The 27,223-nt window shown below is 40.8% G+C and overlaps 1 protein-coding gene across 3 annotated transcripts in view; it reads right to left on the bottom strand.

Moving 5' to 3' along the window:
• Nucleotides 1-27,223, bottom strand: part of LOC149187086 (uncharacterized) — a 347,335-nt gene that overhangs the window by 141,752 nt on the left and 178,360 nt on the right. For all 3 annotated transcript variants that reach the window (XM_089411283.1, XM_089411281.1, XM_089411282.1), the window contains one exon: nucleotides 15,243-15,351. In XM_089411283.1, the coding sequence (XP_089267409.1) occupies nucleotides 15,243-15,351 (109 nt within the window). The remainder of the gene's footprint in view (nucleotides 1-15,242; nucleotides 15,352-27,223) is intronic.

Raw genomic sequence — 27,223 nt, 5'->3', positions numbered from 1 at the left:
AATTAATATTTTTAAAGGAGTCCCTAAGTATAAACTTAGGGAAAATAAAATATTAATGTGTATTAATATGAATCTGTGTTAGAATGGTCCAAAAGACATGGATCAAGCTAGATCTAATCTTAGCCGTTGATTAGGGACTTAATCTCAGTCGTTGAAATGTCGACAGAAAAAGTATAAGAGGAGGCTTGAAGGGCACTTGGAGGATATACTGAGGGAGACCAGTCAGTTCAATTGCTGGAGCGGGGTTTGCTGAGAAATTGAACCAGTGGTCTGGAGAGCAGTCAGGAGGCAGCAAGTACGGAACAGAGAGACGGGAGATTAGCGCAGAAGAGGCAGACGCAGAGCCAAAGGAAGCCACGCAGAGGCAGCAGAGACTGCGCAGAGCCAGAAGGGCCTGCGTCATCCACGCAGAGGCTGCAGGAGTGACGCAAAAGCCCAGAGAGGCTACGCAAACCCTCAGTAGGCTAACGCAGAGGGTTTCAGGCTGACGTAGAGGGTTTTAGGCTGTAGCAGAGGTCAGTAGGGCCCACGCTGGGTTTTGAAAAGTGCTGGAAGTTTATCTATATGTGGGTAAGACAGTTTAGCACCCTGTTATACAAGAAAATTGTTGAATAATAAAATCCTCCCTTGCTGCACCGGTTGTCCCACATTGGGTTTTTCCGGGGACATTAGTCCAAAATAACTGTGTCAATGTGTGCATATTTTTGTTTCTGTATTACGATGTGATATCTGCAGCAGTATTTATTTTAATGCGTGTTGAAGTAATTTCATGAATAACTTATGATGAAATAAGTGTGAAAAGTAAATCAGTTGCTGCAGTGATAGAATTTTCACATGGTACTAGAGCAAGTAATCAGAGACAGAAAGGGAAAATTAGTTATGGGTCGAGACCACGATGCAGGGGCATCCACCTCAGGGGACTCGCGCAGATTTTCAAAAGATTGCACAAGAGAGAGAGATTTTGATTTCTCTATGTTGGCTTCCAGGTTGGAAGAAGAAGTGGCGTGCATGACTAGTGTTGCATTATCAGAAGTATGGTATATAGGCAGTGGAGCCTCATGGCATATGACGGGAATCAGGGAGTGTTTCTCAGAATATCGAGAAGAGAAGATGAACTTTCAGATCACCATGGGGAACAAGGTAAAGTGTACTCCAGTAGGAAAGGATACCATAGTTTTTCAGACAGAATCGAGAGAGCGGTTCCATGCCACAAATGTGCTACATGTACCAGGACTGGGGATGAACTTACTTTCCATGTCACAACTACAAGGCAAGGGCTATGACGTCTACTTCATCAAGGAAAAGGTATATGTCAAATACCCGAGCTGGAGAAAGAAACTGCAGATTGGGATCAAAAGTAATCGGTTGTACAGATTACAACTAGAATCTCCAATGGCACTAATAAGCAGTCATGGGGACAGAAAGATGGGTTACTTGCATCATGGAGCTCTGAGAATTCTCGGGAGCACTATAACAGGAGTTCCTGACTGAGTAAGGAACAAGATGATGTATGCAGGGGATGCACTCTAAGAAAGTATGCCAAGGCGGCATTTCCTAGGAGCAAACACAGGGCCAAGAGTGTACTAGGATTGATACACTCAAATATCTGCAGACTTATGTCCGTCAAAGCTCTCAGCGGTGCCAAGTATTTCCTTACTTTCATTGATGACCACTCAAGGAAAACTTGGATCTATTTTTTGAAAACCAAGGATGAGGTTTTCTGTCGATTCAAGGAGTTCAAGGCTCTAGTGGAGAATCTGACAGGTAAGAAAATAAAAGTCTTGCGCTCAAATAATGGTGGAGAATATGTCGATAAGGACTACACTGATTTTTAAGCTAAGGAAGGCATCAGAGGAGAGTGGACAGCTCCCTTCAATCAGGAGCAGAATGGGGTGGCAGAAAGGAAAAACAAGACTATTGTAGAAGCAGCTAGGGCCATGTTGTATGATCAGGATATGCCAAAATTCATGTGGACAGAAGCATGCAACACAGCTGTCTACGTTCAGAACAAGACTCCTCATCGGGCACTGGGCAAGATTACTCCAGAGAAAGCCTTCACTGGAAAGACACCTGAAGTCAGTCATTTCAGGATATTTGGGAGTTTGGCATATTGTCGCATACTTGAAGAAAAGATAAAGAAACTGGATTAGATTGCAGAAAAGGGGTATCTGGAAGGATATAACGAGAACGCTAAGGCATACAGGATTTATCTTCCAGGGAGCAGGAACGTAGTAGTATGACGAGATGTAAAGTTCATGGAGGACAAAGCTTTCAGAAGATCTCGCGAAATGCCTTCCAAGGAGCAGTCGAAAGAGGATCCGTTGGTCATGCCTCTTCAACCAACAGAAGTGAAGAATCCTTCCTCAAATCAGGAAGATTCTCAGGATGAGGAAGAGGAGCAAACAGAAGCACCTATTGGCAGAGGAAGAACCAGCAGGGAACTTCGTCAGATTCTGCGTGATGCAGAGAACTTCATCAGAGAGCCAAGGAACAGTAAAAGGGAGCGAAAACAGCCAGACAGGTATCAGGCGTTAGTAGCTCAGGATGGAGATCCTTCCAACTTCAAGGAGGCAGCTCAGCATCAGGTCTGGCTAGATGTGATGGTGGAGTATAACTTCATAATGGTAAACGATGTCTGGGAGGTGGTGTCAAGGCCTCAAGACAGATCTGTGGTAGGTTCAAGATGGATCTACAAGATCAAATATGCTGCAGACGGCAGTATTGAAAAATACAAGGCCAGGTTTGTGGCTAAGGGGTATGCTCAAAAGGAAGGAATTGACTATGAGGAAACCTTCGCCCCAGTAGCCAAGTATACATCTCTATTGGGACCGTGATATCTCTTACAGCCCAGATGGGATGCGAGATCCATCAGATGGATGTCAAGACAACATTTCTGAACGGGGTAATAGAAGAAGAAGTATACATTGAACAACCAGAGGGCTTTGAAACTCATGAGAAGAAGTTTCATGTATGCAGACTGAAGAAAGCCTTGTATGGGTTGAAGCAGGCACCAAGAGCGTGGTATGGTCGAATAGATGGCTACTTGCAGAAGATGGGGTTTGTCAAGAGTGACGCGGATCCGAATCTCTACTATCTGGTCGTAGAGAACGAGCCACTTATCTTAGTATTATATGTGGATGATCTCTTCCTGACAGGATCGTCAAACTCATTTAAGACTACAAGAAGAATCTAGCCATAGAGTTTGATATGAAGGATCTGGGACGAATGCACTATTTTCCAGGGTTGGAAGTTTGGCAGTAGAAAGAAGAAATCTTCCTTGGGCAAGGAAGGTATGCTACAGAAATTTTGAAAAGGTTCGGGATGGGAGACTGTAGACCTATTGCTACGCCAATGATCACCAACTGGAAGAAGATTGTTGCATCAAAAGACAAGGATGTCGATCCCACCCTATACCGACAGCTCATAGGGTCCCTGATGTATCTAGTCAATACCAGGCCAAATATTTTCTACGCTGCCAACACCCTCAGTTAATGGTGGAACCAAAGAGGGATCACTAGGCAGCAGCCAAGCACATTCTCAGGTATTTACGGGGAGCAGTTGATTATGGGCTCTTATACAACAAGGGGAAGGATATCAGGTTGAGTGCATTTACTGATGGAGATTGGGTAGGAAGTTCAGTGGATCGAAAAAGTACCTCTGGGTACTGTTGAAACAATGGGTCATGAATAACCTCCTGGTGCAGTAGAAAACAGAAGCTCGTGGCTCTAAGCTTGTCTGAGGCAAAATATATGGTAGCAAGCACAGCTTCGTGTGAGGTCATATGGCTTAGAAAATTGTTGGTAAACCTATTCAGAAGAAATATGGAGGCGACCAAGATCATGTGCGATAATCAAAGTTGCGTCAAACTCTCTGAGAATCCAGTATTTCATGATAGATCAAAGCATATTGATATTCGGTGTCACTTTGTCAGAGATTGTGTCCAACGTGGAGCTGTACAGTTGAGCTACACTCCTATAGGGGAACAAGTGGCAGAGATCCTCACCAAGGCCCTTCGAAAGTCAAAATTTGACTACTTCAGGGAAAATATGGGGATGGTAAAGAACCCCTTTCAGAAGTAGTGTGTTAGCAGCACAAATGAAGAGGGAGTTGCAGTGCAAATGCAGTGTTGGGAGAAAAGACCAACAGCAACACAGATGAAGAGGAAGTTGCAGTGCAAATGCAGTGTTGGGAGAAAAGACCAACAGCAGCACAGATGCAAAGGGAGTTGCAGTGCAGATGCAGTGTTGGGAGAAAGGACCAACAACAGCACAGATGCAGAGGAAGTTGCAGTGTGGATGCAGTGCTGGGAGAAAGGACCAGCAGCAACACGGATGCAGAGGAAGTTGTCGTACAGATGCAGCAGTGGCAGTGCCAAAACCATGGGCAGCAGTACAGGATGCAGCAGTGTAGAGGATGTTGGGCAAGGAGGCCTAGCAGCAGCACAAGTACCAATGCCAGATGATCAGAGTAATACTCAGTGAGGAGTATTGCTAAAGCACAGTCCTCGCTAAGAGGGAGTGTTGATTTGGGGTAGCATCGGATGTGCTCTAGCCACGAACTTTGGTGAAGAGGTTGGGACACATGAGATCTCCAATACCCAAAAAGGGTTTGGGCAGATTCTAAACAGATCAGGAGATATTAAAATAATTAATATTTTTAATGGAGTCCCTAGGTCTAAACTTAGGGAAAATAAAATATTAATGTGTATTAATATGAATCTGTGTTAGAATGGTCCAAAAGACATGGATGAAGCCAAATCTAATCTTAGCCGTTGATTAGGGACTTAATCTCGGCCGTTGAGATGTCAACAGAAAAAGGATAAGAGGAGGCTTGAGGGGCACTTGGAGGATATACTGAGGGAGACCAATTAGTTCAATTTCTGGAGCAGGGTTGGCTAAGAAATTGAGCCAGTGGTCTGGAGAGCAGTCAGGAAGCAGCAAGATGGAACAGAGAGATGGGAGATCAGCACAGAAGAGGCAGACGCAGAGCCAAAGGAAGCCACGCAGAGGCAACAAAGACTGCGCAGAACCAGAAGGGCCTGCATCATCCACCCAGAGGCTGCAGGAATGACGCAGAAGCACAGAGAGTCTGCGCAGAGCCTCAATAGGCTGACGCAAAGGGTTTCAGGCTGATACAAAGGGTTTCAGGCTGTAGCAGAGGTTAGTAGGGCCTACGTTGGGTTTAGGAAAGTGTTGGAAGTTTATCTATCTGTGGGTAAGCCAGTCTGGCACCCTGTTGTGCAAGAAAATTGCTAAATAATTAAATCCTCCCTTGCTGCACCGGTTTTCCCACATTGGGTTTTTCCAGGGACATTAGTCCAAAATAACTGTGTCAATGTGTGCATATTTTTGTTTCTGTATTACGATGTGATATCTGCAACAGTATTTATTTTAATGTTTGTTGAAGTAATTTCATGAATAACTTATGATGAAATAGCCCACGAGGCTTTGGATTGACAATGAATGGGTGCACTGTTAAGGCACTCCTTGCGATAGGTCACTGGGGTTCAAATCCCCTGTGGATGCTTACCTACCAAAAAAAAAGTAGGAAAAGTAAATCAGTTGCTGCAATGATAGAATTTTCACAATAATCTTCATACAGCTTATCTTATGCCACTGATATTATTGAGGAATTATACACAGAAGATTTCAACAGTAATGCAGTGAAAACAGTAAGATCGTGAAGAGACAGCCATGCACAATAGAGATAACAAATTTATCTTGGGAAACCCAAACTTGGGAGAAAACCCATCAACCTTTCTTCTCGGAGAACTTATTCTTTAGCACGGTTTACAATTCCAAAAATTGTCTATAAATCTGTGCCAAAATCCAAGTTGAAATACCTGTCAAACCTGGTCAAAATTCTAGCCAGTCAACACTAGTCAAACCACCCAAAAAGTCAAATATGGTAAAATTTTTGGTTCAACTTAGACCTACAATTGACTCATGCAGTCAAACTCAGACCTGTGGTCAAACTTGAACCTACAGTTGACTTATGTGGTCAAACTCGGACTTGCGGTCAAACCTGCAGTCAACTCGTCAATTTCTGTGGTCAAACTCAGCCTCTTTTGCAATCAAACTTAGCCTCATTTGTAGTCAAACTCAGCTAGATATCTCGGTCAAACAACAAGTCAAACTCAGTCAAATAATAACTATGTTTCCTCGATCAAAGCTTGGTCAAACAATCAGGAAATCAACTCCATCAAATCAGTCAATTCTTCCTCCTTTCTCCACACGTGCGAGTGCTCTAAGAGTTATAGGTTGTTGTGTTAATGATAATTGTCAAAGTGGAGTAGCACGTCATGTATTTATATAGGTCAAATGAGTGAATTTGACCAAAGGACATGTCCTTTCAAGGTGGGGCCGACTTGTCCATTTTGAGCCTGCCGACTTGTCCATTTTGAACCTACCGACTTGTCCATTTGAGCCTACATGAAGTTCCCAAAAAAAGAATTTTTTATTTTTATTTTCATAATTTTCTTAAGCTAGCTTAGGAGGCATCTTGTCATGCAGGAATACCCCTTGATGCTACAAAAAATAAACACTCCCTCTTAGCAAGGGAGCTATTCTCCTTGGCTGTAACAAATTTCCCCTTAACTGAAATTTCTCCTACATAAGAAAAGTTCATGAGCTTGCCATGTCGATGCATGTCAATAGATAACTCCATTATGAAGTAGGCAATGTGAGTATCCAGGGCCATTTACCTCTAGCCAAAATCCTTCATGGCACCTTAGGCAAATGTATCAATCTCCTTTAGTCAAAGTCCTTTATGACCCAGCCAAGTCCTTCTAGCTTCTCAAGAGAGAATTTTCCCTTGGATCATTCACCCTCAACCAAAATCCTTTATGGATTCTCAAGTGATTTACATCTATCTACTCTAGTCAAATCCTTTATGACCTAGCCAAGTCCTTTTGGCTTCTTAAGAGAAGATTTGTCCAATCTTGTAATTTCCTTGGCTATTCACCTCTGGTCAAAGTCCTTTATGACCCAACCAAGTCCTTTTGGCTTCTCATGTGAATGTATCCGTCTCCCCTGGTCAAAGTCCTTTATGACCCAACAAAAGTCCTCTATGGCTTTAGGAGATGGTCTTCCCTAATCCTGCAAAGACATCAACCCTTCCTCTCAATGAGGGAGACATTCTACATCACACCAAGATTGTCTCTGAAGGATAAAAACTTCACTCTAGACAGAGGCTTGGTGAGAATGTTTGCAATCTGCTCATTTGAGTATATGTACTAGAGCTCCACTGCTCCTCTCTACACCATGTCTCGAATGAAGTGTCTTGATCAAGGAGTCTTGCAAGAAGCTTCCAAATCACACTACTTCACTACTTGCGACACAGTTGTGATATACTTTGATCCTGTTGTATTGAGTGCGACAAAAGCCTGCTTCCAACTAAACTAACATATCATAGTTGATCCCAAGTTGAAGCAGGCCCCCCAAGGTGCTTTTTCTTTCATCTGCACTCTCGGCTTCATCAAAATGTATATACCTGCAACCTCACTTCACCACCTGAGACATATCTCAAACCATATCCAACTATACCATGCAAGTACCTCAACACATGCTTCATTGCAACCCAATGTACATGCCTCAGCTCAAGCATAAATTGGCTCAGGGTGCTCATCACAAATCAAATATCAAGGTTGGTGTTAAATAAGTACATCAAGCATTTGATCAATTACCTATACCTTGTGGATACACCAAATCTGACTTTTAAACAAAATCACTCAGCGTCTTCAGATTGGTCACTATAGATGTAGCCATGGACAATGCAATCCATCATACCGAATCTCCTCAAAATCTAAACAATGTAATTTCTCTAAGGACGATCTTATCTGGTCTCTACTACACCTCTAGTCCCAAACAAATAGTGTATCTAGCCAAGATCATTCATTTCAAACTTCAAGGCCAACTCCCTCTGACACTGAAGCAGATCCTCCTATGGTAGTCTTGGCTACTCCGTAAGCAAGTCCTTCTGCCACTACTGCTCTCTTTGTCACGTAAGAAGGTCCTTTTGACACTGCCTGACATGGTCTCTTCAGCGAAAGGCATACTGCTCCTAGAGACCTTTTGTCTCTAAGCATCTTGACAATCTCAACCCATGAAATCCTCTTAGAAGGCTACTCCTTCCATTTTGCCTGACTATATGCTCCCTTGGTACTGGAAGCTCTTCCAGTCATCTAGCACGATCCTGGATGTCTATACAATTTCTCCCTCTTGAACACTAATCACTCTTGTTGAGTTTATGCTCGAACCCTTAGGTCATATAAGAACCTATCCATCAGAGACTAGAGCAAAAAATATCATTGTACTCCCTCTTACTAGGGGAACCCTCTTGCCAGAGGCTTTACTTCATTCTTTTTTATGTTGCCAACTACTGCTAGAATCATTGCCTTGGCCGCATTCACAATGTACCTGCAAACCTCATTTAGGAGTCCATGGAAGAAACAACTATAAACAAGAGAAAAATACGATGACAAGGGGCTTACCAGGGAAAAATAACAATAATCAAGGGAGAAAGATATGAAGTACTTATCCCTTTATTAAGGAAGAAATTGTGGAGTGTTGTAAGGAATTGTCAACTCACCCTTGAACCTTTCGTCCTTAATGAAGTCCACATGCAATCTCATCAAAATTAGATTCCTTTGTATCTTCATCCTGCAAATTAGGCTTAGCAAGCCATTCATTGAGCTATCTAGCCACACCAAAGGCTTAACAACAAGCTAGCTGTGAAATTTTATCTATTGCAACTACTCGGCATTATTCTTCTACCCAAAAAATTAATTATGCAGTTTATTAGCTACGACAGATAACGAATAAAATCATAGCTGCATTTTTCACCACAAAAATACTGCAAAAAATAAATACTTGAAACTGAGAAATTCTTGTACACACACAGTAATTTTACACAGTTAATTTTGAAAAATTTTCCCCGAAACAACTCAACTTGGGAAAACCGATGTAGCAAATGAGGGTTTTATTATTAATGTTCAACAACAATTCTGAGTACAATAATTTAGATGCCCAACTGGCAATCTAATCTGAAGAAAACACTGGAAAAATTATTGTGAAAAGTTTCTCTGACCCCACAACTATTTTCTGCCTCTATAATAGCTTCCCCAACCTCTACGCAAAGATGCCTGCGTCACCCTCTGCGTAGTGCCAATGCTGGCCCTCTGAAGATTTTGGCCCTCCCTCCTTCGACTCTTCTCGGAACTAAAAAAACTTCCTCCCTGAATGCTATTGCTCTCCTCTTCCACCTGCTACTCACCCTCTGGCTCTATCTTCTCTATTGAGTTGCTGCTACTAAGAAAATCAAACTGCCTGGGCAACTGAGTATCTGCATTGGATGATCTCCATCACCACATCGAATTTCTTTTATAATCCACTGTTGGAGCACCAACGACCAAGATTAAAACTTAATCAATGGCTAGGATCATTTCTAGGTCGATCCATGTGAGCTTCTAGATGAGATTCATGCATTATCTCAATTAATATTGATTAATTAACCATATTCCCTAAGTTTAGACTTAGGAAATATTTAAAAATCAGTTAATAATCTAATTGAGACACTTCTAGACGGAATTTCCAGAAACGATTTCTAGGTTTTGGAGATCTCATGTATTCTAGCCTCTCCACAGAATTTAGTGGCTAGAACACATCCGATGCTACAAAAACTAACACTAGCCTCAATACAAAGTCATTCCACATGCTATCAAGGAGATAAACCAAGTATGCGTCACAACAAGTCCACTTGCATTCAACACTCCAAGTCTTGCTCTAGGTTTTCATCCTACAAACCCTAGGACTTTCTTATCCAAGACTTCAATATAAGTTGTAACCTCCAAGTCTTCTCACTCTTGTACCACAAAAGCATAAAGACGCCAAGACGAATACATTAATAAAGACTCCTCTGCTCCATGATCATAATAGCCACAAATCACGTAGCTATTAGCCTTCCTTGTAGCCCATTTGTTCATTGTTGGTTACTTTTACAACCTCAAAATTGTTTCAACCTTGGCCTAACAGAATCCTGCAACTTTACCCTTGACCTCCAACTACCTTCCTTTCCTCAACCTTCCTGGTTGTAGCCTTTTACTTTGCAGCCTTGAGGTTGTAGGTATTCCTATCCAGCCCACGGTCCCTAAATCTAGGTTTCAGCCAAACTTCTCTACTTACAGAAGCTCTATAACCAACACCCTATGCCCTCAGTCGGCTTCTTAAAGTTTTTGTCCAGCCATGGTCTAATTTGATCAGACCACTCTAAGACCTGCGGTTGGTCTTTCTAGTTGTGGCCAGGTCACTTCTGGTCCTTGGTTGTACTTAGTAGGTTCGGTCTACTCTCCAGCTCCTCGGATTGTTTCCCATGTAACCCTAACAGAGATCAGATGCCCTACATCCACCTTGGTCCTCCAAGAATATCCCTCCACAGAACTTTAATCGACTCCGACTTCTTAAACAAGACCTTCAACTCGGCTCCTTCCTTTAGCACAAAATGGTTACCAAACAGACCTCCAAACTAGTCACAGAATTCGGCCTCCATAGGTTCGTCCTCCTCTAGCTTGTGGCTTTCCTTTTAGGGCTAATCTTCAATGGATGCTCTTTTAACAAGGCTCTGATACCATGTTGAATTTTCTACAAAATGCATAACAGAAACCAATCTTCTAATCTGATAATTACTACCTAATAATCTTCATACAATTTATCTTATGCCACTGATATTATTGAGCAATTATACACAAAAGATTTCAACAATAATGCAGTGAAAACAATAATATCATAAAGAGACAGCCATGCACAATAGAAACAACAAATTTACCATGGGAAACCCAAACTTGGGAGAAAGCCCAACAATTTTTCTTCTAGGAGAAACTATTCTTCAGCAAAGTTTACAATTCCAAAAATTGTCTAGAAATCTATGCCAAAATACAGGTCTAAATACCAGTCAAACCTAGTCAAAATTCCAGCCAGTTAACACTGGTCAAACCAACCAATAAGTCAAATTTGGTCAATTTTTTTGGTCTTGTCAACTTAACCCCTATAGTCAACACGGACTTGTGGTTGACTCCTGTGATCAAACTCAGACTTGTGGTCAACCCCTGCAGTCAAACCCACAATCAAACTCGAACCTGTGGTCAACTCATCCTTTTCTATGGTCAAACTCAACCTCTTCTACGATTAAACTCAGCCTCTTCTGCAGTGAAACTCAGCCTCTTCTGCAGTCAAACTCGGTAAGATATCTCGGTTAAACAACAAGTCAAATTTGGTCAAATAACAGCTGTGTCGACTTGCTCAAAGCTTGGTCAACAGTCAAGAAATTAGCTTCGTCAAATCAATCAATTCTTCGTCATTGCTCCACATGTGCGAGTGCTCTTAGAGTGATAGGATGTTGTGTTGATGATAATTGTCAAAGTGGAGTAGCTCATCATGTATTTATATAGGTCAAATGCAAGATTACTTGGGAGCGGGAGCGACATTTTCAGAAGCTTTGGGTTTGGGAGCGATTCGGGGAGTGATACTTTATATAATATATATCTTTTAATATTTTTTATATTTTGATGCACATATGTCAACAAAAGCATGTAGAATGATGAATTAGATATAAAAAGCACAAAAAACATAGATTGAAATATATAACAACAATCATCTACAAGTTATAATTTTCATCAACCACGTCCACAAGTTAGTAACACAGTAACATACAACATATTGAGTCTCATGATTCATCAATCTTAAAGTTTCAAGCTTTCAAAATTCAATATATAACATTTATCATCATTGATCACCAAAGTTGTACTTGTAAGCTAAGTGTAACAATTACAACAAATAATATCTAACATGAAATGAAATGTTATAAAATGAAATGAAACAACTTTCAACTTTCACGAAGCATCATATTCATAATTCATTGCCAATGAGTTATAATTGCCAACTTAAGACTTCAAACTTAAATTGCCATATATTGTTTACAAAAAATATCATAATAAATATGAAAGAGTCAACAGTTATAAAAACTACTAGAAACTAGAACAGACAAATAATTCCTTGGGCCTCTGTCTGCAATGAGAAATGTCTTATTTTTTAGTCTTGTAGGAAAATCAGGATCTTTGTCATTAATATCACCCGCTAAGCATTAATATCCAAAGGTATCTTTGTCATTACCTCGGGATCTGTATAGGGATCCTTGTCATTAATATCACCCTCTAGGCATTAACATAAGATAGAAAAAACATAGCATGTCAAGTCAAGATTTTATTTTAGTGATGGGTACATTATTACTAGGGTCATGATAGAGGAGTTCGACAACCAATGTTACTAACATCAATGTACATAAATGGATTGGTGCTCTTGATTAAATATGAGTTCCATACCCTAATACAAGACAAAATCCAATGGAAACATTGCAATCCCCCCAATCCTGAAATCCTGAAAAACTGATAAGTCTGTTGGATTTTGAATGAGATCTAAAATTCTACTTTCTCCATATAAAATCCAATGAAGTCAGAACCACTTTCAAACATCCTAAGTCATTTCATGGTAATGTTAAATATTTAAGTAAAAGGATGAAAATGAAGATTAAGGAGAATGTCACTTTTACTTTAACAATTTAACATTACCATGAATCGCATATCAATACTAGGGCCATAGGCTTGATCATTAGGCTGCCCCACTCAAAAATTATTTGTTTCTTTGAAAAAAATTGCATTTGGAATGTTACTGCAAAAAAGACTAGGGAGTTCCCCTAATCGCTCCCTAAAAACCAGGGAGCATTTTTTTTAAAGGGAGCGTGCTCCCGAAATCGCTCCCCCTTCGAGAGTGATTTCCGGAGCACGCTCCCGAAATCGCTCCCGAGTGAAGCGCGAATTGGGAGCGGGTTCGTGGGAGAAGGGGGGGAGCTCCCCCACAACCCTGGTCAAATGGGTGAATTTGACCAAGGGGCACCCTTTCATGGTGAGGCTAACTTGTCCATTTGAGCCTACCTAAAACCCAAAAACAGAGAAATTTTTATTTTTATTTTCATAATTTTCTAAGCCAACTTAGGAGGCCTTGTGAAAATTCTGAAATCCGGAATCCTACTAGAGAAATTGATTAAGTTTCTTCTATTTGTTAAATGAACTAAACTAATTATTTACCGCATCCTATGGTAAATATCGAAACTAATACACTGCAGCCTTCACAAATACAATACTACGGAAGAAAAATAATGTTGGAAGATATATGCACACTAATACACAGTTATTTTTGGTCCAATGTCCCTGGAAAAACCCAACTTGGGAAAATTGATGCAGCAGTAGAGGATTTTATTATTATGCAATAGTAAATCTGAGTACAAAACTATGGATGCTCAAATCTAGAAATCCATACAAAGAAATGACTAACAGAAAGTCTATTGAGAAAAATCTCACTCCCATTGGCAATCCAACATTGACCTTGGCTCAAGATGAGTTGTTCTCTACTGCCTCTGCGCAGTCCTTGTGTCAGCCTATGCAATACTGCGTCCCACAACTCGGACCAGCATCTCTCTCGCTAACTAATCAGCTATTGTCTGGAAGATTGATTCTCCTGGCCTCTGGGCTCCCACTCCGTCTTTTTGGCACTAAATCACTGCTTCTCCCCAAAAAAATACGGATTCCCCTCTAAAGCACTGTGCTACCTCTCTGTGGCACTCACTGCCTCTTTGCTATGCACTCACCGGACTGGAAAAGCTCCCTCGGCCTTACTATCTCTGCCCCTCTCTCACTGCTTCGTGTTCACTAGCTCTCTCTCCAGCAACTCAGCGTTGCTACTCTGGAGTTCAATCTGCAAGTGAAATCGAATTGTTGGTGTCTCAAGTGTGTTCTCCAACCCCCGTCAAATTTCTTCCTATAATCTCTTGTTGAGACATCAACGGCTAAGATTAAAACATAATCAATGACTAAGATTAACTAGAACTCAATCCATGTTTTCTTCTAAAAGATTCTCACCATGACTTAATTAATACCCATTAATTAATTATTTTTCCTAAGTTTAGACTTAGGCACCATTAAACAAAGATTAATTATTTTAATTAAGTTGTCTATAGGTGGAATTTCCATAAACGATTTCTGGGTTTTGGAGAATACATGTATTCTAACCTCTCCACCAAATTTTGTGGCTAGAACACAAACGATACTACAAAAACTAACAGGCCTCTTGTCATGTGGGGATACCTCCCAATGCTACAAAAAAAACAACAAATAGTGCAATGTTTAGATGTCTTGGTGCTAGTCTCTAAGGACATTTTAATGGTCCTATCGTACTTTTGCCCGAACCAATAAACATTACAGTTGCATTAAGCAATTTCTTCCAATGTGCATCATAAAGCCCTATGAGAAATCCACATCAAGAGAATCTCATGTATAAGTCAGACAGGCCCAATGGTTGTCAACTATGCACACTTCCTATGAATATTATTTTCTATATGGGCAATAACAGACAGACCCCAATGGTTATCAATTAAAAATTCCTGCTCGAATACAATTTCTACAGTAGTCTTTTCCTTTAATAAGCCGAAAACTAAAACCAGCTCTCAGGCCTCAATCGTATTGCTTTTGTTAAAAAGTGCAGCTACCTAAGGTTCCAATCCTTTTGAAGTCTGCCCCATCCGAAATGCATGAGATCTGGAAAAGGATCAGGCCAGCTGCAAGTCTCAAACAATTTTGGAATGCATAACCCTAGGAAGGCTGTACTATGCAGTGCAGAAATTCACAGCACGTTCCTTTAAGCTTCAAACAAAAAAAAAAGACTGTACACCTAATTTACACTTCAATTGTGCTGGTATCAGATGTTTCAGGACTAAGGAAATATGTTAATTGAAAAGTTCAAATGACTGGTTAGTAGTTAACTTACAAAACTTTAGTGCTGCAAAATAGCAGAAGTTTCAAACACTTAAGGCCTTTATAACTGCTTTTACTTTCTAGGGATAAAACATTATAACTGAAAAATATAGTTGACATAAGCAATTATTGTAATAGACTGTTCAAAAGCAAATAATAAAGAAAATATTTTAATTGAACTAGTTTTATTTCTTAGGGATAAGGCATTATAACTGCAAAACATATGCCACTTAAGCAATTGGAATAATAAATTGTTAAAAGGCAAAACATGAATAAAACCATGTAGGTGCTAAGAGTCTATAAACGCTATGTGATTATTTCCCAAAAAGGTATATAACGATATTTTATTTCCTAAAGAATAGCTGCAAAGCTTTAGGTTTCATACCACTTCTGGAATATTATCAATAATTTTCGACACAATAGGCTGAAGCAACTCTGGCTTGTAACATGATGTTACAAAATTGACCATCAGCGTTGGCAATCCTGTTTCATCTCTGCAGAGAAAAGCAGAAACAGGTATCGTGGTACCTAATTTAAATTGCATCCATTATAACAACTTGTCCTTAAAGATGCATAAATTACTTGAAAGCTTGAAGCATATAATACTGCAAAAGAGCACACTTGTAAGTATAACTCATGACTAAAATTAAATATCCAATTGCTTTCTAGGAGCAAGCCAAGGCCTTGTACCATTCTAGAATCCGCTATCATTTCAGTTTTCATATTATAACTTGGATACTAAGCCTGCCAACAATTTATGCTTCCTCAGCCTATGTGGCCCAGAAATGCAAAAAAGCATAAAGGTTAACCCCTCGAAAAAATCATTTATGAAAAACAAGCATAAATTGACATACCTCTTCACTAACTAATCATTATTTAATCATTATTTATGATGTGCTATTATTATTTATATCTATATTTGATTCATAACACTGATATGTATTGCACTTGGTGCCATTTTAATATAGACACTCTTATATGGTATATACATGAGCAGACTTTGCATATTTTGTCTCTGATGATTTGAAATTTTAAATATATTTTCTAATTTTAATGAAAAAATTTATGTATTTTTTAGCAAAGTGAGTCACTGGAATCAGATCAGTTGGAGTCATTCCAAGTCCACTGGAATCAGATCGGTCGGAGTCATTCCGAGTCCAAGTCCAAGGCCAAGTCATCATACCATCATCTTTCTAAACTATGGATCCCACACAAGGTGGAATGTAGATTATCTATGTGATGCTTCTTCTATGTGGATGTGAACCTTTTCAACAAAAATTCTATGGAGGATCTTGATGATCCTTATTCTGCAAATGCTTCTTTCTAATCATGATGAGGTGTGGTGATTTCTTATCTACTTATCTTGCTATATGACTTTCTTCAACCATTCAAACTGCTACTTAAGTTATTATTTTATGCTTCTAATGGAGATGCCATGTGCTATTTCCTTTCTCTCATGATGACTGCCTATGATGCCATCTCAATCACTGCTACAATGCATCCTATCATACTTGCGATGCTTTCCATCATGACTGCTATCTTCTACAAACTGAAAAGAACTAAGTGTATGATGTTATCTCAGTCATAGTAGAGGTCTTTCACTTCTTCCTTCTTTGTCTTCTTCTTTTCAGGTTCTTTCATTTCTTCTCTGACATGGGCTTCATTTCTTTCCTTTCTCTTCTTGTTGTCCTTCTTGAATTTAGGACAATTCCTTTTGAAATGCCCATATTCATTACATTCATAGCACTGAATATTAGACACGTCGATTTTCTTTTGAAATCTTTTCTGAGGCTTCCTGTTCTTCCTTGCCATAGTTGAATATGCTGGAGTTTGTTCACTTCATCCAACATCATTCTTTGCCTTCAATCTGGTTTCTTCAATTTTGCATAATGACCATAGATCATTGAATGGGGTAGTTTCCTTCTTTCCATAGATACTAGATACAAAGTTGCCCCATTCATCTGGTAGTGCATTGAGTACAATGGTGGTCATTTCTCGATCAGACATTACTTCTCCTAACTCTTGTAGTTGATCTCTTATTTGAGATACCCTCATAAGGTATGAGGCTACCCCTTCTTCCTTTGATACCTTCATCTTGTATAGTTCGGTTCTTAACAATATAATTTCTCCTACAATACTTACAGAGAACAATTCCACCAATTTTTCATAGATCTCTTTCGATGTCTTCAACTTTGCTACACAAGGAATGACAGAATCCTTGATTGACTCAATAAGGATTCTTTGAGCTCTCACTTCTCCTTTCATATTCTTTGCTAGTGCTTGAGATTGCTCTTGAGGAGCTTTGGTGATTGAACCCGTGACATATTCACTAACTTCATTTTCTACAAGGATCAAATCTATTCTCTTCTTCCATGCAAGGTAATTCGATGTCCCAATAAGTTTGTTGTTCTCCTTGCAGAAATAAGTCATTGTAGATTAAGACATAAAATATAGAATACTTGTCAAGTGAAGATGCTTCTTTGATGATGATGTCTTTCACTAGATGCCTTCTTGATGATGTTGATTTCCACTATGTTTTTGACAATTGAAGATGCCTCCTTGATGATGAACGCTTTCTTGATGATCTTCTTCCTTCAAAAAGACAAAGCTTCTTTCTCTAGATGGGGAGAGATGATTTTCTTCAAGGATGTTTGAGATGTGATCCTTTCTTCAATGTGAGGGAGATCACTTTGATTCCTTTGATGATGATGAAGTGCCTCTTCTTGCTTCTTTAGGATAGAAGTGAAGGCTTCCAAGAATATTTCAAGTGTGTAGAGTCTTTGAGTGGAGTTGGGGTCCTTGAGGTCTTCTTCTTCTTCCAAGAATTCCTTCCTTCAAGATGATGTGTAGAATAGTCTTCCATGTGTTAGTTTTTGGTAGCATCGGAAGTGCTCTATCCTTGAAAATTGGTGGAGAGGCTAAGGCACATGAGTTCTAAAGAACCCAGAAACTGTTTGGTGAAATTCCACCCGAATTGTATTTTATTAAAATAATTAATATTTTTAAGGGGGTTTCTACGTCTAAACTTTGGAAAATTAAAATATTAATGGGTATTAATCAAAATATGCGTGAGAATGATCTAGAAGGTGGATCAAGTCATGTTTTAATCTTAGCCGTTGATTAGAGACTTAATCTCAACCGTTGAAGACTCAATAGGAAAAGTATAAAATGGAGGCTTGGGGTTCATTTGGAAACACACAGAGAGATTGAGGAAATCGATTTTCTGAAGTGAGAAATTCTCAGGAGGAAAATCGATTAGGGACATCTTGCAGCTGAGTGGCAGAGAGAATCTGAGAGAAGGACTTTCCGGAAAATATAGAACAGAGAGGCAGAGAGAGCTTGCAGAGAAGCAGTGCAGGGAGAGTTGACGAAGAAATGTTGTCTGTCACGCAGAATCCAGAACAGTCGGAACTATCGGAACAGCCGTGAGAGCTAACGCAGAGGCAGCACATTAGTCGGGAGAGCTAACGCAAAAAAGTTGTCCATCACGCAGAATCTAGAATTGCCAGAACAACCGAAACTACCGGGAACTGTTGGGAACTATCGGAACAGCTGTGATAACTGACGTAGAGGGTAGAGGAGCTAACACAGACCCTGAAAAGATAGCGCAGGGTCAGCGCAGAAATAGTCGGGGTTAGCTAGTCTTGTGTCGGATTAGCCGAAACTTTGCCAGGTGAAGTGAGGTAAAACTCACTCAGATTTTCTGCCAGTATTTTCCCTATAAAGGATTGCTAGATGAGCATCCTAGATTTGTATTCAGATATTTCTCCTGCATAATAATAAAACCCTTAGAGTTGTTGCACCGGTTTTCCCGCATTGGGTTTTTCCAGGGACTATTTTGTCCAAAAATAAATGTGTCCTATGTATCTTGTTCTTTGCTCTAGTTTATGTTTCATGAGATCAAATATTTAATTAGTGTAGGCTGCAGAAGCAATTTGCTTCAGTATTCAAAGGAATAACTTGGTTAATGTATATTAAAAATCAAGCAGTTGAAGTAGATTCAGATTTGTTGCAGTAGGGGTTCCTTCAGAGTGTAGGAATTTTCACATGGTATCAAAGCGTTGATTTTGAAACAGGAAGAGCAGATCAACTGCTGAGCAGTGAAGCCGAAAGCTGCACTTGGCAGCAATTCAAATCCCCTTGAAGGGAATGCGCAATCCTTGCCAGGAAGCAGATCCGAGGAAATCTCTCTCTAAGTGAGACGACAAAGAGGTGCGATTTCCAATTTGTGAGTTTGCAGAGGTAGAGGGAATGATGCAGAGCCTCAGCGCATTGCTTGAAGAGCACAGTTTCTGTTGGGGCAGAAATCCATTGGAAAAGAACGAAGACACGTAGAAGGGGAATTTTCTCCTCAAAGAACTTTTGCCAGAAAGTTTGAATTTCTCACTTGCTAAGCAGCTGAGAAGTGCTAAGCAGTGACTAGAGGAGTCAATGCAACAGTTGGGTGAGATGGCATCGCATGGGCTCAGAGATAAGGATAGGTTGTGTTAAATTTAGGTATGTTCTATGCTTAAGAGAAATTTACTTCAATTTTCTTATTAGCCCAATATCAATATCCAGTTTAGCAATCACATCAGCATGATAGAAAAATGTAAATAGAACATAAACATAAATAGTAGAAGACAAGCCAAGACAAGAGGACACAAGATGTGTCACCAGCCAGGGACAAATCCCAATGTGGGGAAGCCCTTGATCAATTCTTCTTATATTCTTCAATAGTTCAGCAGAGAGAGAGATAGTACATATACAAACTGATATATTATGACAGCAACAGCAAACCCTAACCAGCAAAGTCAAGGCTAGTCAAACAAGTCAAATTTGACCTCCAATCAAGCTTAGTCAAAGCTCAGTGAACTCAGCCTCCAACAGCAAGATGTATCAGCCCAAACACTGCTCATGAACTTGCTGCAATACTACAAATCTGGGACTAGTTAGGGCACTAACCACAGTCCCTAATAGCCCATCAAACTGGCCCAGAATAACTCTTATTGACTGTGGCTGCCCTCCAATAGAATGTTGCCCTCCACGCTGCTCCTTTAGGGCAGTTTCAAGCCCAACACAAGGACTAGACTCCCTAACTCAATTGTAGCCATCAACAGGAACTTGACTAGGCCTACGACAGCTTCTTAGGAGGATTGTCCAGCCTCCAACAAGTCCTCAAGCATACCTCCTAACCTTGGCCTCCAAGAACAGGGACTCAGCCCTCCAACCAGCAGTTTTGTCCTCTAAATGGACCCCTAAAACAACCCTTAAATGACTTCGTTGTCACCTACAGCCTATGTTGCACGGGTTCCCGCACCCGGGGGTGTGGTTCTCGAACCCGTCCCGGGTTCCCGCACCCAAGTACCAGATTCGGGTACGGGTTCTTCTCAGAAGAACCCAAAAGAACCGGGTTCTTACATGAAGAACCGAGTTCTTCAAAAAAAAAAAAATTGGGTTCTGTTCCTTTAATGGGTTCTTGGGTTCTCGGGTTCTTCGGGTTCTCGGGTTCTTGGGTTCTTGGGTTCTTCGGGTTCTTCGGGTTCTTCGAGTTGGGTTCTTCGGGTTCTTTGGGTTCTTCATAAAAAAAACTATATTCTTAATTTAATGATTTATAACTTGCAACATCGGACAGGGCATAGCTCAGTTATTTGATTGCCCTAGAAACAAATATATGCACATTTCAGCTACAGGAAACCACATTCAAATTTCAAATGAATCCAACTATACTCTTCTTGAGTACCTTTAGTGCCTCATTGTTAAATCGAACCATAGCACTGTTAAAATAAGATCAGTGACCTTAATACTACATCTATAACTCATACATTCATTGAATAAGCATTCTTAAATTGCTGAAATTACTGAACTTAAGATAGTAGACCGTTTTACAAGCTTGCTGTGGTGGAATGGGAGCCTCAAGAGCGTATTACTGCCCCTAACTATGTATATGACATATGTAGTGTGCCTGGTTAACAATACCATGATGTATAACGTCCTAATCTAAAAGGTTGGTAGGAACAGGGCTCAGAATGAGTGACTAAGGGTTACATAAATATAGATGTGATATAAATACCTGTCTAGATGCAGGAGATAAAAACCAAGTGACTGACAGAAACTGAGAAATATAAAGATACGTAAATATTCCTGCATAAGGATCAGCATATAAATTTACTGGGTGCATGGACCTTGAGTTTGGTTAACTCCCGTGTTAAGTGTAACTGTGGCACAGAGTAAGTTGGCCTTAATAAATTACTGAGCGGTATTATTCATTGTGCGGATTTTACTTAACCAGATAGGTACTGGCTTGATGCCTCACGTGTTAGATTTTACATTGTTAAAAAGGACTGGGAATGGTAGTTATAACTCTGCCTTCACTGCATGGAAGAGTTTCAAAGTTGGAGAAAGTGGCTCCATCCCTGGCGATGTGAACAGGTTTCTTCAACTTAAGTTGTATCTTGCAGACGATCAAAGTCCTTTGCAAGCTCTACAACTTATGCATAATGAAGTAATGTGCTCCTGACCAGCAGCGCCATGCTGCAGTGTGCAGGTAAATGACAAAGCATAGATTAATGGCAGGATAATTCAAAGTTCAAAGTTATTCAGTTATTCACAACTAAAACAGTTCCTTCATGAAAATCTTCACAGCTAGCCATAGGAAAGGATAGCAGAAAAATAAACATTACTTCATCCAATTAGTTCGATAGCCACTACCATGGCCAATGAGAGAAATAGATTGAGGCATTTTGAATGCCTTTTGAACCTGCATTAGAGCTAAAACACTTTTTAAAATCATGAACCTATGAAGCTTACTTTGAGAGATATGTAGGCAGTGGGCACGGTAACTTCCAGGTGCATTTTGAATTTTCAGTTTTAGTAGTAGCCTTGAGCTCTCTCACATAGTTGTCATGGTTATACAGAAAAGATTCAAAAGAATGTTATGCTGTCATAAAATATAGCTTAGTCTCTCATTAATATTTATTATTATTATTAACATCTATTAACATAACTTTTACTTTGAATTTTGTTAAACAGATTCAAATTGTCTTCCAAAATTTGCAAAATAAAAAATGTCTTCAGCAAGTCCACAATATCCACTTTGGAAATATGTGGATAGGCATTTTGAAATTTCATATATGTTATTAATTATAATTTATAAATTTATAATTTATAAAATTTAATTATTAAAATTTAATATTATTATATTACCCGACGAACCCACGCACCCTGTTTCCAAAAATGCCGTCCCCGTCCTCGTCCCCGTCCCCGTCCCCGAACCCGAACCCACATTTCCTGGCAACATAGCCTACAGCACACCCGAAATTCTCATGATTCTTCCATGCTGTCAACAGGCTTCTTCCTCTTGCTGCGTTAGGGCTCCCTTTGTTGCGGCTAGGGTCTCTCCTTTGACTGCGGATTGAGGCCTTCTTTTGCTGTGTATTGACTACAAATAAGAGCCTTGCTTGTCTGCGGATTAAGGGCTTCTCTTTGTTGTGGCTAAGACTCCTTTTGATTGCAGTTAGGGCTCTCCCTTCTGACTGCGTTTACGACTCCTTGACTGCGTATAGGGCTTGCACTTCACTGCTAATCAGGCCTCCTCCTTGACTGCGGCTAGGGCACTTTTAACTGCGGCTAGGGCACCTTTATGACTGTGGCTATGTCTCCTTTAAGACTGCAGCTATGTCTCCCTCTTGACCTTTCTTTCCACCACGTCCTCTTTGTGAGAGGACAAACCCAAACAAGTGGAGAGAGAAATCAAGAGTGATGTGTGTCTCAAATGACTTGAGGCCTCCTCTATTTAAATGAAACGTTGAGGTTGAGCTGGGGGTAATTTGCTTGTCGGCCGACCTTGACAAATTGTCAATAATACAAATAAATTCATATCTCCATAAATACATGTCGGAAACGGATGATCTTTAGATCAATCCTACACCTCTCGGAGAGAGGAACCCAAGAAAAATATCAACTGCCACAAATAAGATGACCCGCATGGAGTTTGGCCCTAGTTGCCAATTTTAATAGGTTGGAAGGTGCTTCCAACTATGTCATATGGAAGACCAAAATCTTAGTTGTTCTGGAGGAACATGATCTCGAGACCTATATCAATAGTGTTGTAGCTATTCCTGCTGACAACGATCAAAAGAAGAAATACAAGGTCGAGCAGGGGAAGGCAAATAGGCTCATTCTCGATGCAGTTCGAGATCATGTCGTCTCACACTTGCAAGGTAAGGATACAACCCGAGAGATGTGGGAAGCCTTGTCGTCTCTATATGAAGGCTCTTCGAAACAACGGAAGATGTACCTAGAACATAAGTTACAGCGGACTTTCATTCAAAAGGGAGAAGGAGTTAACCTCTATCTTCAACGTCTTCAGGACACCAGATACCAGCGTGCTGCAGTGGGGTCCACTCCTCAGCCAACCGCGATGGTGAGGATAGCCCTGAATGGAGTCTCGAATGAATGGAAATTTTTTGTCCAAAGCATATTGGGCAGAGAAAAACTAACTTCATCGGAGGAGAAGTGGGCGGTTCTTCAACATGAGGAGTTAAGGAGGGACCTAGTGAAGGTCAACCTCAATGGCAGCAATGGGAGTGGCACAAAGATGAAAGAGGAGGAGGAAAACACAGCTCTAGCATCGAAGGGACATCAGAAGCTGAAGCGAAAGAAGGACATTTCAAAGGTGAAATGTTTCCGTTGTGGCAAGTTGGGCCACTATGCATCCCAGTGTCCTTTGAAGAAAAAAGATAAGGATGAGAAGCATGATCCTAAGGCTGCTTTGTGAAAATTCTCATTGCAGCAACTGATTTATTTTTCCTACTTATTCCACAATAAGTTATTTATGGAATTACTTCAATAAACATTAAAATAAATACTGCTGCAGATATCACAATCCCAACGTCAGCCCGGCTGACCTCTACGCGGCTCTCAAACCCTCTGCATCAGCCCCTGCTTGACTACGTTAGCCCTAGGCCTCTTTGTGTCACCCACGCAGACCCAGCTAGTGACTGCGCAGTGTTCTGTTGCCTCTGTGTCTGCCTCTCCTGCCTCAGCGTTGATCTCTAGTGGCTGATCCCGCCTCTCTGCTCCGTACTTGTTGCCTCCTAACTACTCACCAGACCACTGGTTCAATTTCTCAACTAACCCCGCTCCAAAAATTGAAATGACTGGTCTCCCTCAGTATGTTCTCCAAGCGACCCTCAAGCCTCCTCTTATACTTTTCTTGTTGACAAATCAACTCTGAGATTAAGTCCCTAATCAACGACTAATATTAGATCTGGCTTGATCCATGACTTTTGGACCCTTCTAACACAGTTTTATATTAATTCACATTAATATTTTATTTTCCCTAAGTTTATACTTAAGGACTCCATTAAAAATATTAATTATTTTAATATCTCCCAAACTGTTTAGAATTTGCCCAAACCCTTTTTGGGTTTTGGAGATCTCATGTGCCTTAGCCTCTCCACCAGTTTTCATGGCTAGAGCACATCCGATGCTACCCCAAATCAACACTCCCTCTTAGCGAGGATTGTGCTCTAGTAATACTCCTCACTGAGTATCACCCTAATCATCCGGCATCGGTCCATGCTGATGCTAAGCCTCCCTCCCCAACATCCTCTGCACTGCTGCATCCTGTACTACTGCCCATGGCTCTACTACTACCATTGTTGCATCTGTACAACAAATCCCTCTGCATCCGTGTTGTTGCCGGTCCTTTCTCCTAACACTGCATCCGCACTGCAACTCCATCTGCATCCTTGCTGTTATCACTCCCATTTCTACTACTGAAACGGGTTATTTACCATCCCCATCTTTTCCCTGAAGTAGTCAAAATTTGTCCTTCCAAGGGCCTTGGTGAGGATGTCCGCCACCTGTTCTCCTATAGGAGTGTAGCTCAACTGTACAACTCTTCGTTGGACACAGACCTTGACAAAGTGACATCGGATCTCAATATGCTTCGACCTATCATGAAACACTAGATTCTCAGAGAGCTTGATGCGACTTTGATTATCGCACATGATCCTGGTCGCCTCCATATTCCTTCTGAATAGGTTCACAAGCAGATTTCTAAGCCATATGGCCTCACACGAAGCTGCGCTTGCTGCCATATATTCTGCCTCAAATGAGCTCAGAGCCACGAACTTTTGTTTCCTACTGCACCAGGAGGTCATTCCCGATCCAATGTTGAAACAATACCAGAGGTACTTTTCCAATCCACTGAACTTCCCGCCTAATCTGCATCAGTAAATCCACTCAATCTGATATCCTTACTCCTGTTGTACAAGAGTCCATAATCGACTATTCCTTGTAAATACCTGAGAACATGTTTGGCTACTGCCCAGTGCACCCTCTTCGGTTCCACCATGAACTGACTGAGGGTGTTGACAGCATAGCAAATGTCTGGCCTAGTATTGACCAAATACATCAGGGACCCTATGAGCTACCTGTATAGGGTGGGATCAACATCCTTGTCTTCTGATGCATCAATCTTCTTCTAGTTGGTGATCATTGGCGTAGCCATAGGTCTACAGTCCTCCATCCCGAATCTTTTCAGGATTTCTATGGCATACCTCCCTTGCCCAAGGAAGATTTCTATTTTCTGCTACCAAACTTCCAACACTAGGAAGTAGTGCATTCGTCCCAAATCCTTCATATCGAATTATGTGGCTAGATTCTTCTTGCAGTCCCCAATGAGTCTGGATGATCATGTCAGAAAGAGATGATCCACATACAATACTAAGATTAGCAGCTCGTTCTCTAACACCAAATAGTAGAGATTCGGATCCGCGTCACTCTTGACAAGCCCCATCTTTTGCAAGTAGCCATCTATTCAACCATACCATGCTCTTGGTGCCTATTTCAGCCCATACAAGGCTTTCTTCAATCTGCATACATGAGACTTCTTCTCATGAGTTTCAAAGCCCTCTGGTTGTTCAATGTATACCTCCTCTTCTATTACCCCGTTCAGAAATGTCGTTTTGACATCCGTCTAATGGAACTCCCGTCCCATCTAGGCTGCAAGAGATATCACGATCCTAATAGATGTATACCTGGCTACCGGGGCGAAGGTCTCCTCATAGTCAATCCCTTATTTTTGAGCATACCCCTTAGCCACAAAGCTAGCCTTGTATTTCTCAACACTGTCGTCTACAGCGTATTTGATCTTGTAGATCCATCTTGAACCTACCACTAATCTGTCTTGAGGTCTTGGCACCACTTCCCAAACATCGTTTACCATTATGGAGTTGTATTCCTCTACCATCGCATCTAGCCAAACCTAATGTTGAGCTGCCTCCTTGAAACTACCAAGCTCTCCATCCTGAGCTACTAATGCCTGATATCTATCTGGTTGTTTTCGCTCCCTCTTATTGTTTCTTGGCACACAGCTGAAGTCCCCTGCATCTCGCAAAATCTGACGAAGTTCCCTACTAGTTCTTTCTCTACCAACAGATGCTTTTGTTCGCTCCTCCTCCTCATCTTGAGAATCTTCCTGTCCTGAGGAAGAATTCTTTACTTCTGTTGGTTGAAGAGGCTTAACCAACGACTCTTCTTTTGGCTGCTCCTCGGAAGGCATCTCGCGAGATCTTCTGAAAGCCCTTTCCTCCATGAACTTTACATCTCGTCGTACTACTACCTTCCTGCTCCCTGGAAGATAGATTCTGTATGCCTTAGCGTTCTCACTATATCCTACCAGATATCCCTTTTCCGCAGTGTAATCCAGCGTCTTCCTCTTTTCTTCGAGTATGCAACAATATGCTAGACTCCCAAATATCCTGAAATGACTGACTTCAGGTGTCTTCCTTGTGAAGACATTCTATGGAGTAATCTTGCCCACTGCCCGATGAGTAGTCTTGTTCTAAACATAGACTGTTGCGTTGCATGCTTCTGCCCACAGGAATTTTGGCATATCCTAATCATACATCATGGCCCTAGCTGCTTCTACAATAGTCCTATTCTTTCTTTTTGCGACCCCATTCTGCTCCAAATTATATGGAGTTGTCCACTCTCTTTTGATGCCCTCCTTAAAGCAATAATCAGTGAAGTCCTTATCGACATATTCTCCACCATTATCTGAGCACAAAACTTTTATTTTCCTCCCAGTCAGATTCTCCAACAAAGCCTTGAACTCCTTGAATCGACAGAAAACCTCATCCTTGGTTTTCAAAAAATAAATCCAAGTTTTCCTTGAGTGGTCATCAATGAAGGTAAGGAAATACTCGGCACCACTGAGAGCTTTGATAGACATAGGTCCACAGATATCTGAGTGTATCAATCCTAGTACACTCTTGGCCCTATGTTTGCTCCTAGGAAATGCTACTTTGGCATACTTTCTTAGAGCACATCCCCTGCATACATCATCTTGTTCCGTACTCAGATCCGGAACCTGTT

The sequence above is a fragment of the Pinus tabuliformis genome, chromosome 3_1 (assembly GCF_031772625.1).
Source record: "Pinus tabuliformis cultivar Carrire ecotype Pingquan chromosome 3_1, CPIR1, whole genome shotgun sequence".
Classification (NCBI taxonomy): Eukaryota; Viridiplantae; Streptophyta; class Pinopsida; order Pinales; family Pinaceae; genus Pinus; species Pinus tabuliformis.
Note: the sequence above shows the minus strand (reverse complement) of the source record. Positions and strands in the feature narration are given on the sequence as shown.